This window comes from Salvelinus namaycush, chromosome 28, assembly GCF_016432855.1.
Source record: "Salvelinus namaycush isolate Seneca chromosome 28, SaNama_1.0, whole genome shotgun sequence".
NCBI lineage: Eukaryota > Metazoa > Chordata > Actinopteri > Salmoniformes > Salmonidae > Salvelinus > Salvelinus namaycush.
In genome coordinates this window covers 23,547,500-23,562,689 of record NC_052334.1, presented here as the reverse complement: position 1 = coordinate 23,562,689, position 15,190 = coordinate 23,547,500, and the positions used below count along the sequence as shown (strand labels likewise).

The window sequence follows — 15,190 nt, the reverse complement described above, 5'->3', positions numbered from 1 at the left end:
TCCAAGGGATTCTGCAATGTGTTAACGGCTATTCAGACTTACTAAGAAGGCTATGGGTCGTTCCACCAATTTAGTGCCTTTTGAGAAGTATTTTTTTAAATTTAATTTTACATTCTGTCATAAAGATCACATGTTCGACTTCATAAAAAAAGTTTTCCCATCTCGAGAGTTAAAGGTAGAATTCTTAGTTGCTACATCCATTTTTGGAGTTTTAAATGAATGATATACACTGCACAAAACATTAAGAACACGTGCTCTTTCCATGACTAACCAGGTGAAAGGTATGATTCCTTATTAAATTCCTGTTAAATTCACTTCAATCAGCGTAGGTGAAGGGGAGACAGGTTAAAGAAGGGTTTTTAAGCCTTGAGACAATTGAGAAATGGATTGTGGATGTGTGCCATTCAGAGGGTGAATGGGATAGACAAAATATTGTGCTTTTGAACGGGTATGGTAGTATGTGCAGATGCACCAGTTTGTGTCAAGAACTGCAACTCTGCTGGGTTTTTCACACCCAACAGTTTCCCGTGTGTATCAAAAATGGTCCACCACCCAATGGACATACAGGCAACTTGACACAACTGTGGGAGGCATTGGAGTCAACCAGTGCTTAAAAATCGGTAGGTGCTGGAACAAAAAGTGAGCGTGAGAGGGGGATTACCTGAGGAGCTCTGAGGTACCTGAACACATGAGGAAAAAAATCACGCATGCATATCATCACATTTGCGTAGTGACGTAGAGTAGAGGCACTTACAGAAGTTTCACACATGGGCAAGAAAATGTTGTGGCCAAGGGTCCAGTTATTTTTGGGCCTTTTATAAACGCATTTCGTGCGATTCTATATCATTTTACATGACTGGAGATGTTTGCATATATTTTTTCAATGCCGCGTTTGGGAACTCGGAGCTGGGAAATCTTCGACTTCCAACTTCAGTACATTCAAGACAACTAGGAAATCGGTAAAAAACGAGCTCCGACTGGGAAAATTATTTATTTCTATTCCTTAAAAAAACAAAAACATTTTATCCCCAATTTCGTGTTATCCAATTTGTAGTTACAGTCTTGTCTCATCGCTGCAACTCCGGTACGGACTCGGGAGAGGCGAAGGTCGAGAGCCGTGCTGCTTCTTGACACAATGCTTGCTTAAACCGGAAGCCAGCCACACCAACGTGTCGGAGGAAACACCGTACACATTGCGACGGTGTCAGCGTGCATGCGCTCGGTCCGCCACAGGATTCGCTAGAGCGCGATGGGACAAGGACATCCCTGCCGGCCAAACCCTCCCCTAACCCGGACGACACTGGGCCAATTGTTCGCCGCCCCGTGGGTCTCCCGGTCGGCTACGACAGAGCCTGGACTCAAACCAGGATATTTAGTGGCACAGCTAGTCTGAAAATTATAATTCCTAGGATGTTGGTAAAAGCCTTTGGTTAGTATCATAGCAAGGAAACAAAACACATAGCCCATTTCAATTATTTACGACAACAGCCCTAATGTTGGAATCAATCATTGTCATCGAGTCACATTTATGATCCTGTTCTAGCAGGATCCGGCTCAAATTAAGCACCGAAGTCAACATGGGCCAGCATCCCTGTGGAACTCAGGGAGTCAATGCCCTGACGAATTGAGGCTGTTCTGAGGGCAAAAGCGGGTGCAACTCAAAATTAGGAAATTGTTCCTAATTTGTATACTCAGGGAATATTCATAGTTAAAAAAAAAAAGAATATAACGTATAAATGCCTCACGAGCTTAGTTTAGCTGTCGTACCCCATCAGAACCCAAAAATATAAGCTTATTTTACTCCAATGTTTGTAAAAAAAATAAATAAAATGAATTGCCTCAAAACATGAATTTGTATATAATGGATGGTCAGTTCTTGCATCCATACCTCTGTTTATGAATTTGAGAGTGGTTACATTTCTCCAGGTGTAACAGTATAACTTTAAACCGTCCCCTTGCCCCGACACGGGCGCGAACCAGGGACCCTCTGCACACATCAACAACGGTCGCCCACGAAGCATCGTTACCCATCGCTCCACAAAGGCCACCCTACAAAGGCCACCCAGGGAAACCCTACTTCAGGTCTCAGAGCAAGTGACGTAACCGATTGAAATGCTATTAGCGCGTACCCGCTAACTAGCTAGCCATTTCACATCCGTTACACAGGCACATCCCTCAGTTTATAACTAGGGTTTAAGATTGATGGTGAAAACTTGGTGAAATCTTGGGGTTAAGTGTGTTAAAATCTTCCTAGAAGTCATAGAGGGTGCATGGAGGGATTCTCCAAGTTGTCTATATGAAAGGGGTATTTCATTTATTATAACAGGTTTTCAAGAGGCACTCATTTCGTGGAACAACCCATATCCATCAGTAACTGTGCTGTTCACCCATCTCAACTAACCTAGAGGGGTTAGGGTCAGTTTAGACCTTTACCTCTAAACCTGTTGTAGGGCACAAGATACAGTACTTAAGCTCTGCTAGGTGATGATGTTGAAGGACGCATGGAATGTAATACAAAAGGGCTGGTTTTACACTCATACTCAGGTAGTCCCTTTGATGGAAAAAAATGTTTCATTGTTTGAATGCACACCCATTTAACCCTGACCACTAGTGTCCATCAATAATCCTGTTTCATTTCACTCAGTCACCCCTGAAGGCCTATATGAAAATAGATAGGTAGCATTTTTGGGGATATTTGAATCATGTCCATATCGAAGACTGCAAAGAATAATATTGCGCCAATGTTGACTGTTTGACTGGACTTGCTACATATCACTGTCGGAATCCAACTGTTACTTAGGTTACCACCACTATTAGCCTTTTGTATGTGTTTTATAGAATCCTTGCAAGAGGTATGAGGTCAAAAATATCCCCAGTGTTGCAGTGAATATATGTAACACCATAATAATAAGTACTTGGGACTGCAGTCCAATCCAACAATTGATATAGATGTAGTCATTTTATATGCATTTTAAAAGAGATGTGTATTTAATTTATTTTGTTATGGAAATGTATTGTTTATTTTTCAAAGTCAGGCATTTTGAATATGTTGAATGTGTAAGATTAATTATGTTTGCTGTAGTTGCAATGTAAAGTATACAGTGCATTCGTAAAGTATTCAGATCCCTTGACTTTTTACACATTTTGTTACGTTATTGCCTTATTCTAAAATGTATTAAATTGTTTTCTCATCTACACACAATACCCCATAATGCAAAGTAAAAACAGGTTTAGACATTTTAGCAAATTCAGAAAAAATTGAAAACTGAAATATCACATTTACATAAGTATTCAGACCCTTTACTCAGTACTTTAAAGCTTCTTTGGCAGTGATGACAGCCTCGGGTCTTTTTGGGTATGACGCTACAAGCTTGGCACACATGTATTTGATGAGTTTCTCCCATTCTTCTCTGCAGATCCTCTCCAGCTGTCAGGTTGGATGGGGAGCACAGCTATTTTCAGGTCGGGTTCAAGTCCAGGCTCTGGCTGGGCCACTCAAGGATATTGAGACTTGCCCTGAAGCCACACCTGCATTGTTTTGTTTTCATGAAGGATTTCTCTGTACTTTCTTTAAGGGGGTGTATCAGCCTTTTCTCTGTAATTTGCTCCATTCATCATTCTCTCGATCCTGACTAGTCTCCCAGTCCCTGCCGCTGAAAAACATCCCCACAGCATGATGCTACCACCACCATGCTTCACCGTAGGGATGTTGCCAGGTTTCCTCCAGCCGTGACGCTTGACATTCAATCTTGTTTCTCATGGTCCGAGTCTTTAGGTGCCTTTTGGCAAACGCCAAGCAGGCTGTCATGTGCCTTATACTGAGGAGTCATTCCGTCTGGCAACTCTACCATAAAGGCCTGATTGGTGGAGTGCTGCAGAGATGATTGTTCTTCTGGAAGGTTATCCCATCTTCAGAGGCACTCTGGAGGGCTGTCAAAATGACCATCCGGTTCATGGTCACCTCCCTGACCAAGGCCCTTCTCCCCCAAATGCCCAGCTCTAGGAAGAGCCTTGGTGGTTCCAATAACACAGGCCACTGTGTTATTGGGGACCTTCAATGTTGCAGACATTTTTTGGTGACCCTTCCCCAGATCTGTGCCTTAACAGTCTCGGAGCTCTACGGACAATTCCTTCGCCCTCACGGCTTGGTTTTTGCTCTGACATGCACTGTCAACTGTGGGACCTTACATAGATATGTGTGCGCCTTTCCAAATCACATAGAATCAATTGAATTTACCACAGGTGGACTCTAATCAAGCTGTGGATAAACAAATGGAAACAGGATGCACCTGAGCTCAATTGAGTCTCATAGCAAAGGGTCTGAATACATGTGAATACGTTTATTTTTAATACATTTGCATTTTTTTTTTAAAGAAACTGAGCTTTGTCATGGGGCATTGTGTAGATTGCGGAATAAGGCTGCAACGTAACAAAACTAGGAAAAAGTCAAGGGGTCTGAATACTTTCCGAATGTACTGTATTTCATATATTAAAAGGTAGACTCAGCGACATGACCTTTCCACAAGCAGCACCGCAGATATGTAGATGAGCGAGATGCAAGACCGCTCTGTCAGTGTCTGCACATTTTTTTATTGAATGTTTATTTAAACTAGGCAAGTCCATTAACAAATTCTTATTTTACAATGACGGCCTACCCCGGCCAAACCCAGACGATGCTGGGCCAATTGTGCACTGCCCATGTGCAGGAGTTCACTTCATGCTGTTCACAGCGTGGTAGCCACAGGATCAAAACAGTGGAGACATTGAGCCTCATGCTTCAACGCTCTTTGTTGCAGAAATTGACCCACTGCGGTTTACTTTCTGCTGAGTCTACCTTTGACATTGCCAACCAGGTTAATCATATTTAGTTTATATGCAAGTACTTACAATTGGTTATGTTTGACAATCTTATCGATGTACCCCATTAAAAGTAGAAAGTCATTTGAAGTTTGATTAAAGGACAAGCAAATTTACACTTTTTTGTAAGACACAGACAGAACGAGCGCTCTCATAGTCCTCCAACTGACTAGCATTTCTCCCCTCACTACCACATTCAACTTCAATCTAGGAAGGATTTTCTTTCGTTTAGGATGTGCATTGTCCTGCTCAGGGAGTGATGACACTATGCTGCCCATGGAAGAAGAAAAGCATTGTATAAGGGCAGCCCATTTGTTTTCTTGTACGCATTGTAGAACGGGATGAGCTTTGGCTCTAGAGAGAAGAGGGATAAGGAAGCTACTGAATGGTTGACATTAACAGCACAGCTCACCAGTAGAAACGTCTAGGAAGTACACTTTTAGCTACTGTTCTGAAATAAGTAAAAATGTCACAGCTATGCTCAATTGGAACTTGCAATAAAATGCATGAAACTTAAGAGAAGTCCAAATTACCTTTGCCAAGACGGCACTACAAAATACTCAATGGTAAACAGCGCCTCCTTGTGGTCGAAAGGTTTGGTGTACAACGAATTTCAAATAAACTTGCAAGGCGCTACAACTGATCTTGATTAGTGAAACAATTTTATTACAGTAATAAAGACCGACATTGATAAAACAAACCAACATGAATCAGTAGAATTGAAATCTAGTGAATTACTATTACGGCGCTTAATTAAACTCCAATCAAGAGCAGCAAAACATATTTACAACGCACTATTCACACACTTGTTCATCAGGACCACCACATACTCAGATTTGTAAAAAATCTTGACTACCAAACAACAAATATAGTCATATGGTTGAACTCAGCCCTTCTGGACTTTAGCTATTAGTTCATCGCAAAGGTTGGTGAGTTCTTCAGTCTCTTTTACCTGAGGGGACAGAAAATCAGCAAGGAGGGAAAAAAAAAAATCAACCATGATAAGTGCAAAACACTTTTCTGAACAAATGATACTGATAAAGGCAGCCTCATGACTATTTCAGATTGAGGGTGACTTACTTTCTGGTCAAGGCTCTTCTCCAGTGACTGGGCCTTTAGCTGCTCCCTGCGCAGCTGGGCCTGAAGTGCAGCGACCTCAGACTTTAGTTTGGAGCGCACCTCTGCAATCTCTCCATTCGCCCTGAGAATAAGAGTAAGTCAGCCCAGTGAACCTACACAAAGCCCAGCAACTAAACAATTCTGTAACTATTTTGCACAAAGTATAGTTTGATGAGTCTTACAGGCTAATTTTATGCTCTGCATGAGCTTTCAGGGTCTGGTAGCGCTGCTCCTCCTCCTTGATCCTAGCCAGGTAATCTTGAGCACATTTCTTCAGCATCTCTTCATTCTTAATAGGGGCACACACACATTTAAAACCCTAGGTCATGATGTTGGCAAAGCAAAGTATTGGACCTACACATACCCTTTTAATTTCTTCCTTCACAGCAATGTTACTTTCCTACACCAAAGCTGAGCCCTGTGTTTTGCGCAATCATGTGGAAAGGAAAGATTACCCTGTAATGAAAGAGCTATAAAGGGATTCTGGCATTTAAGCCATTTTTCTACTTAGTCAGATTAAGTTTTGGATACCACTGTTAGGTCTGCGTGCAATAGAAGCAAGTTGGAGATAGTTTTGCGATTAAATGTTACTAGCGTCAGCACAATGACTGGAGGTCTACAGGAACAGTAAACAACCTCCAACTTACTTAATACTGCACACAAAGCAGTATCCACAAGTTCATCGACTCTCAGCAAGGCAGAAAAGCAGCTTAATTTCCAGAATCTTGCAGTATCCCATTTAAATCCAAGCATTTTACATGATTGTGCAAAACACTGGGCCCAATGCATAGGGCATGACATCCTTTTTCATGCTGACCTTTATGTAACCCTCGATGACCTCTTTGTATTTGTCTAGTCTCTTGAAGAGATCTGAGAAGGACCGCTCCATGGCATTTAGGTCCTGTGATAACTGTTCCTTCTCCTGCAGGACTTTAGTGATGTCAGCCTGGGCCTTCTCCGTCTCCCTCTGTTTATCAGCTGCCAGAGACACAATGACGTCACACCAAGCCATGCATTTTACATGAAAATGACACTTCAAAACATTCCTCTGATAACTTTCCAAAATTGCATGACAACGTACCCAATATCTGAGCAATTGTGGCTTCAAATGCTGACATGATTTTCCTGCAAAAACAAAAAGCAGTGACATTTACAATTGTTATAGGTCTGAAATCAGAAATCAGTGAGCTTAAATGCTTACCCCATTTCATGATTATCCTGAGATAGCGTGTCATGCTTCGATTTCCATTCATCCGCATTCTCCTTTGCCTATAAAAAATAAACCCTTATAAATTAATGCTGATTGGATTGAAAAGGGATGAGTGAAACAAACACCTACTTGTTTCTGGATCTTGGCAATGGCAGCATTCATGTCTTGCTGACTGTATTTCAGCACCTCTATGATGTTATCGTCAGGGTTGGCTGGTTGGGGGAAAGTAGGGACCAGATTCTCAAGCACAGGGGAATTCGCCACAAGAGTCCGAGGACCAACAACTTGAACCTAAAGGGAGTGAAGACCTCCATTTAACAGTTTTCCCACATTACTACATTATAGTAGGATCTTTGAGGACAGGTAACTTACAGGTGGTAGGTCATAAAGCAGTTTAGGGTTGACAGATTTTAGTCCATTCACCTCCTCGTCTCCAGTCTTCTGGGTCTCCACACTGAAAGAAACATCCCTCAGACTTGGAGCAAACACCTTGATATTCACCATTGCATTTCAAACTCATTTTAGTTACAAACTACAGATTAAGTATGCTCTCAATTCTAGGCCAAATAAACACTTATTTACAACTAGAGCATTTTAAGATGAACACAAGGCATTTCTTTTCAGTCAGATGGTTAAAAAAAAGCCTGTGATCAGGACCAGGAGAGTAACATACCGTGAAGCAAAGGGAGCAGGTCGTGGGAGGTTGTTGAGTCCTGCAGGGACTCCAGACTTCTTGGGGCTCTCCCGCATTAGTGGGTCAAATTTGAGGTACAGTGATTGTTTTCTCAGTGCCGACTCCTTAAACTGAATATAAAACGCAAAGTAATTGAGGAAGCCCAAAGCCTAAAATGCAAAACAATCCATGTAATAACAGTCAATTTATAAAAGTACAAAGCATATACTTACAGTGCTGGACCCAAACTGCTCCAGGTAGTCCATCTGTCTGTCAAAGTCACTCGCCATGACTGGAGGGAAGGGTGGACTGTAGTTAGTCAAAAAGCTAAGGTGAAGTCAACATTACCGCAACTAAAATGCATTTGTCAATTTATTTGACTTACATGTGTTTCCAGGAACAAAGTCCTCATTAAATTCTGACATGCCATTCTGTGGGGTCTGCTCAAATTGGCAGAGTTCCAAGGGTTCTGGAGTTCTTAGCGAAGGTTGGTCAGGTTTAGTTGGAGGTTCCTGCTCTTTTCCAGAGGAAGGATCCTGAACTTCACAAGAGTCCATCTGAAGCTTCGGATTCTGTGGAATGTTGTCCTACAATTGGAGAGAGGATGTCACCCAAGTAGTCACACTACAATTCATTAATATACATTTTTTGAACAAGTTTTAAAAGGCTTACAATTCCTTTTACAGCAGAACGATCAGGTTCATATCCAGTAATAGAAACACTGAAAATAGAACCAACATAAGAGAATGGTGTGGTGTAGCTACATTAATAAGGTGATATCTACATGCTCACAACCAAACTGATAATGCTTTACATATAAATCAAGACTTCATTAAAAAATTGGGATAATAAAGTTGCAGCAAAATTAAAATGAACTTACCATAGTGATGGGGCAGTTTCTTGCTGAACAGGCTCTGTCACTTTCTCAGGGGAGACAGCCACCCTGACTGAGGTTGGTGCCTTGGCATCTGGACTGGATTTCACCTTACAGACTGTAGATTCAGTCATTTTTACATTTGTACCAAATGGATTGACATTTGGGTCAAATTTATCCAAGTCAAAGTTGTACTTGCCCTTGGGAAGAGGAATTTCATAATCAGTATTGACCAATGGCTTCACTGGCGATTCCTTGGATTGAGCAGGTTCTTTTTTTTCTGTAGGTACAGCCTTTTTCCATGTCGGCTTCAAAACAGGCCTTTTGCCAAACTTTTTGGGAGGAGGCTTACACTTGACCTCGCCATCATCAAAATTGAACTCAAGTTTCACTGCACCATCCTTGGAAGGGGCTGCACTGGGCTGAGTTATGGATTCTTCAGCTGGCTTCCTGGTCTCTTTGGGAGCAGTTGACAATGGTGCCATAGGTTTCATCTCTGGCTGGACAGGTGCCTCTAGGACAGGCTGAACCACCTCAAGCATGGCTGCTGGTTCCATTTCCTTTACTGCAGGCTCTTCAACTTCCACCTTTTGAGGGTCATCGCATGGCCGCTTCCTTCCAAGCACAGGGGAATTCTGCAATTTGGAGCCTCCCGTTTGGAAAGGGTTGACTGAGTCAAGGTTGTCAAAATCAAATTCGTATGTACCTTTTGGCGGCAGAGGAGTCTCCTCAGCTGTAGAGGTGTTGGCCACAGCGTCTTCAGCTGGCTTGGTAGTCTTCGGTGCAATAGGTTTCATCTCTGGCTGGACAGGTGCCTCTAGGACAGGCTGAACCACCTCAAGCATGGCTGCTGGTTCCATTTCCTTTACTACAGGCTCTTCAACTTCCACCTTTTGAGGGTCATCGCATGGCCGCTTCCTTCCAAGCACAGGGGAATTCTGCAATTTGGAGCCTCCCGTTTGGAAAGGGTTGACTGAATCAAGGTTGTCAAAATCAAATTCGTATGTACCTTTTGGCGGCAGAGGAGTCTCCTCAGCTGTAGAGGTGTTGGCCACAGCGTCTTCAGCTGGCTTGGTAGTCTTCGGTGCAATAGGTTTCATCTCTGGCTGGACAGGTGCCTCTAGGACAGGCTGAACCACCTCAAGCATGGCTGCTGGTTCCATTTCCTTTACTACAGGCTCTTCAACTTCCACCTTTTGAGAGTCATCGCATGGCCGCTTCCTTCCAAGCACAGGGGAATTCTGCAATTTGGAGCCTCCCGTTTGGAAAGGGTTGACTGAATCAAGGTTGTCAAAATCAAATTCGTATGTACCTTTTGGCGGCAGAGGAGTCTCCTCAGCTGTAGAGATGATAGCCACAGCTTGATCTGGGTCAAGGTTAACTGATGGTACAGTTTCTTCCTCACCAGCGTTGGATAACTCATCGGCTGGGTCCTTCATCATGGTAATCACACTGCTATCTGTTGAGCACATATCGGCTGAGAAGTCAGCAAGAAAATTTTCCACTGATGGCATGAACGGGAGTGTATCATCCAGTGCCTTTTCATTCCTGTCAGAAACTGCTTCAATGACATTACGTTCACGCTGTTCTTCAGCCTTGGGAGTTTCAGCTAGCTCACTGGGCCTTGCTGGAGAGAGGACCATTTTAGTAGACCCTTGGAAGAGATTGATGGCATCAAGGTTGTCAAAATACAGCTGACAACCTCCTTTACTCTGAATTGGCATATCATCATCAGGATAGGACAACACATTTGTGAAGTCTGTAGTAAAATAAGTTGAAAATCAAGTAAACATTATGGTTGAAGTAGTTCATGTGACAAGGCAGCATAGGGTAATGAATCTTGAACCTTTAGCCAATCAGATGCTTTACCTGATTTTGCTACATCAACAAGCCCATTGATTTCTATAGGTACCACCCTGTAAAAATACAAGAGGACAGATAATGTGGGTTTCTCTCAACTTGATACCAGAATATGAATCAGCATTCTGCCGATGTGACACATCTACAGATATTTTTTTTTAAAGCATATACTTACTCTTCGGGTGATGTAAACTGCAAAGTCTCCAGGGCTTTACTACAGTCATCCAAGCTTTCCATATTAAGGGACTTTGTTGGTGATACTATTCTCTTAGTGAGAGGGTCTCTTCTTGGAGTCTGAAAACAAACCTGAAAGCAACACCCAAAAGCGTATCTGAAAACAAATGCTCTATTCAAAACAGTCAAATAAAGAAATTTGCACACTATGTGCACAACAGGTAAACCTAACCTGGTTAGTGTGTGCAAGTTTCTTTCTATACAGTTTACTCGCCGTGAGTCAACACCTTTCCAAAACATTGTGTCATCTCATGCTTTTTACTAGACTAATCAGTCAAGCATAGATCCTCATAGTCACAAGATTATACAGAGGGAATTATTCTGGAACATTTGAAACGACTGCAAGCCTAGGCTTCATGATAACATATTCTGTACCTTCCCTCCCTTTGCTATAGTTTTGTTTGACAGGTTCTCTGCCTGAGACTGGCGAAGAATGGAGGGCCTCCCAGTTGGCTGATCAAAAGAAAAGATGTCACAAATTGTCTCTGAATTGCTCTGCTTTCTTCCAGGGCAGACCCCACGATTCTCATCGTTTACAGCAGTAGAACTCATCCTATAAAGAAAGGCACACAGAAGTGAGGTTACTGAGGCAAAAGTTGTCAACATCTAATAGACATCTGGGAACAGTGATAAGAGTGAGTGAAGCACATCATTTAGATTGGTCTTGTCTGAAGCCCATATCTGAGCTGTAGACACCACACCTTCAATGTTGTGTAAAAAAACAACACCTTTATTTAAAATTTATAAAAATTGTCCACCCCTCCCCAATCTACACACAAGACCATCACGACAAAGCAAAAACAAGTTTAGAAATGTTAGCTAATTACAAATAGATTTACATAAGTACTCAGACCCTTTGCTATGAGACTCAAAATTGAGCTCATGTGCATCTTGTTTCCATTGATGTTTCAACTTGATTGGAGCCACCTATGGTAAATTCAATTTATTGGACAGGCACACACCTGTCTATATAAGGTCCCACAGTTGACAGTGCATGCCAGAGCAAAAACCAAGCCATGATATCAGGAATTGTGCGTAGATCTCAGACAGGCACAGATTTGGGGAAAGGGTACCAAAAAAAAAAGTCTGCAGCATAGAAGGTCCCCAATAAGAGTGGCCTCCATTATTCTTAAAATGGAAGTTCGGAACCACCAAGACTCTTCCTAGAGCTGGCTGCCTGTCCAAACAATGGAGAAGGGCCTTGGTCAGGAAGGTGACTAAGAACTCAATGGTCACTGACAGTGCTCCAGAGTTCCTCTGTGGAGATGGGAGAACTTTCCAGAAGGACAACCATCGCTGCAGCACTCCACCAACCAGGCCTTTATGGTACAATGGCCAGACGGAAGCCAAATAGTAAAAGGCACATGACAGCCTGCGTGGAGTTAACCAAAAGGCACCTTAAGGACTGACCACGACAAAGAAGATCCTGTGGTCCTATGGTCTGGAGGAAACTTGGCACCATCCAGACGGTGAAGCATGGTGGTGGCAGCATCATGCTGTGGGGATGTTTTTCAGCGTCAGGGACTGGGAGACTAGTCAGGATTAAGGCAAAGATGAACGCTCTGGTGCAGGTTCTCAGACAGGGGCGAAGGTTCACCTTCCAACAGGACAACGACACTAAGCACACAGCCAAGACGAAGGAGTGGTGTCGGAACAAGTCTGTGAATGTCCTTGAGTGGCCTAGCCAGAGCCAGGACTTGAATACGATCGAACAGCTCTGGAGAGACCTGAAAATAGCTGTGCAGCAACACTCCCCATCCAACCTGACAGCACTTGACAGGATCTGCGGAGAATGGGATAAACTACCCAAATACAGGTGTGCCAAGCTTGTAGCATCATACCCACAAAGACGCAAGGTTGTAATCACTGCCAAAGGTGCTTCAACAAAGTACTGAGTGGAGGGTCTGAATACTTATGTAAATGTGACAATTCTTTATTTTTAACATATTAGCAAACATTTCTAAACCTGTTTGCTTTGTCATGGGGTATTGTGTTTAGATTGGGGGAAAACAATTACCAATTTTAGAATAAGGCTGTAACATAAGGGGTCTGAATACTTTCTAAATGCACCGTATACATGTATGGCGTTGGATCCTTGTTGACAATGAATGCGTGTAAACCGCAACACAGAAGTCATGTGCAATTAACTTTGAGAGAAAAGGTTTAAGAGTCATGTGGCTACCAGTGAGGAGAAATACATATTCATCAGGCCACAAAGAGGTGCGTCTCTGAAACAAATGTTTACTAACATTTTAATTAATTTCCGAGGTACTGGCTGAATTCATATGACCAGATAGTGAATTCCAGACATGACTGTAGTATACTATAGTATTCACTGTAGTGTTTTTTTTGCAGACAACTGTAGTATACTATAGTATTTACCGTAGTATTCTTTGTAGTGTTTTTTCATTTGGAATTCTTCAGTTTGGCTAAAATGTAATTTCCCTTGGTGCATAGTCAACTAAACTAACGCGACTGCAGCATTTTTCTACAGTATCGGTGGGTCCCCCGCGGGACGGTTGAGCTAACAGACTAATACGATTAGCATGAGGTTGTAAGTAACAAGAACATTTCCCAAGGACATACATATCTGATATTGGCAGAAAGCTTAAATTCTTGTTCATCTAACTGCACTGTCCAATTTACAGTAGCTATTACAGTGAAGAATCTCATGCTATTGTTTGAGGAGAGTGCACTGTTATGAACTTGAACATGTATTAATAAACCAATTAGGCACATTTGGGCAGATCTTTTACCAGATCTAATGTGTTATATTCTCCTACATTCATTTAAGATTTCCACAAACTACAAAGACTCTTTCAAATGGTATAAAGAATATGCATATCCTTGCTTCAGGTCCTGAGCTACAGGAAGTTAGAATTGGGGTATGTCCTTTTAGGTGAAAATTGAAAAAAGGGGCAGATCCTTTAGAAGCTTTAGCAAGGTTTGGAACAATTCCATGAGCTAGTTTTGCTATTGTCTTGTGTAAGTGCAGTAATGTCTGATTGTCATTGCACTGACATTTTTTCACAATGTAAAGACATCACCTAAGTAACGTTAACGAACAACTCAAATAGAGCTTGCTCACGTTACATAACTAACATTAACAAATACAACAGGTGTAGACCTTAGTGAAATGCTTACCTACTAGTTCCTAACCAACAATGCAGTTTAAAAAAAATTACAAATAATAAATAAAAAAGTCACAAATAATTTAAGAGGAGCAGTAAAATAACAGTGAGACTATATACACAGGGGGATACCAGTACAGAGTAAATGTGCGAGGGCAATGGTAAGTTGAGGTATTATGTACATGTGGGTAGAGTTATTAAAGTGACTATGCATAGATGTTAACAGAGTAGCAGCGGTGTAAAAGGGGGGCAATGCAAATAGTCTGGGTAGCCATTTGATTAGGTGTTCAGGTGTCTTATGGCTTTGGGGTAGAAGTTGTTTAGAAGCCTCTTGGACCTAGACTTAGCTCTCTGTTACGCTGGAGTCTGACACTTTAGGGCCTTCCTCTGACACAACCTGGTATAGAGGTCCTGGATGGCAGGGAGATTGGCCCCAGTGATGTACTGGGCAGTTCGCACTACCCTAGTTGGCTACCGTTAGTGGGCTCCCGAGTGGCCCAGCAGTCTAAGGCACTGCATCTCAGTGCAAGAGGACTCACTACATTCCCTGGTTCGAATCCAGGCTGTATCACATCCGGCCGTGATTGGGAGTCCCATAGGGCGGCGCACAATTGGCCCAGCGTCGTCCGGGTTTGGCCGTCATTGTAAATAAGAATGTTCTTAACTGACTTGCCTAATTAAATAAAAGGTTAAATAAAAATATTAAATGTTAACGTTAAACGTTATCGGACGTTGTCAGCTGCTGCCAATGCGGGTTAGACGTTCGCGTTGAGACTACTATAACCAGCTAGACAACTAACGTTAGCTAATGTCGTTTTGCTAGTTAGGAAGTTTAGCGTAACAACAATTACCCGTTTTGAATTATATTTTGACCTCAGTAAGTAGGATTCAGGCAGGAAGGGAACTAAAGTCAGTTAGCGAGTTAGCTAACGTTACTGTACGCAACGTTAACGTTAGTTAAGTTACTAGCGTCAGGCTACAATTTAAGAAATGATGCGAGATAGATTAACTTAAAAGCAGCGTGGATGTCAAAGCAAGATAATTTTCCCAATAATGCCAGATAGCTACATACCTCAATTAAGAAGTCAGATAAACTGAAAATAACTTCTGTAGCCGGTATCGACCTCCACACACAGTTCACTTTTTCGAAATGCCCTCGATGAGCAAGTGACCAGTAGATTTCGAATTTGAACGCCTCGATTTGGACCAATTAAATAAACAGAAAAAAATGA

At 42.2% G+C, this 15,190-nt stretch overlaps 1 protein-coding gene across 2 annotated transcripts; it reads right to left on the bottom strand.

The window, feature by feature from the left end:
* Window positions 1–5,500: 5,500 nt before the first annotated feature.
* Window positions 5,501–15,113, bottom strand: LOC120023522 (transforming acidic coiled-coil-containing protein 3-like). 2 transcript variants are annotated; one of them, XM_038967547.1, is made up of 17 exons: window positions 15,031–15,113; window positions 11,203–11,380; window positions 10,769–10,899; window positions 10,603–10,649; window positions 8,740–10,492; window positions 8,532–8,580; window positions 8,245–8,446; window positions 8,093–8,151; window positions 7,860–7,990; window positions 7,559–7,640; window positions 7,316–7,477; window positions 7,178–7,245; window positions 7,058–7,101; window positions 6,794–6,954; window positions 6,159–6,265; window positions 5,938–6,058; window positions 5,501–5,809 (listed from the first exon to the last, which is right to left on the bottom strand). In XM_038967547.1, exons 2-17 carry the CDS (start codon window positions 11,377–11,379, stop codon window positions 5,744–5,746), a joined length of 3,360 nt encoding a protein of 1,119 aa, XP_038823475.1. In that variant the 5' UTR covers window position 11,380; window positions 15,031–15,113; the 3' UTR covers window positions 5,501–5,743. The 2 variants fall into 2 exon arrangements, with proteins under 2 accessions (XP_038823475.1, XP_038823476.1); XM_038967548.1 differs by having other exon boundaries at window positions 8,740–10,387.
* Between the last annotated feature and the right edge of the window lie 77 nt (window positions 15,114–15,190).

What these genes read in the sequence shown, in the direction of transcription:
- LOC120023522 (XM_038967547.1), bottom strand. Translation starts at nt 11,379, where the DNA reads ATGAGTTCTACTGCTGTAAACGATGAGAATCGTGGGGTCTGCCCTGGA. An exon ending in GAAACTGCCCCATCACTATG is followed by an intron (nt 8,581 to 8,739) that starts GTAAGTTCATTT and finishes TTCTATTTTCAG; the next exon opens with TGTTTCTATTACTGGATATG. An exon ending in AGAAGAGCCTTGACCAGAAA is followed by an intron (nt 5,810 to 5,937) that starts GTAAGTCACCCT and finishes CTGTCCCCTCAG; the next exon opens with GTAAAAGAGACTGAAGAACT.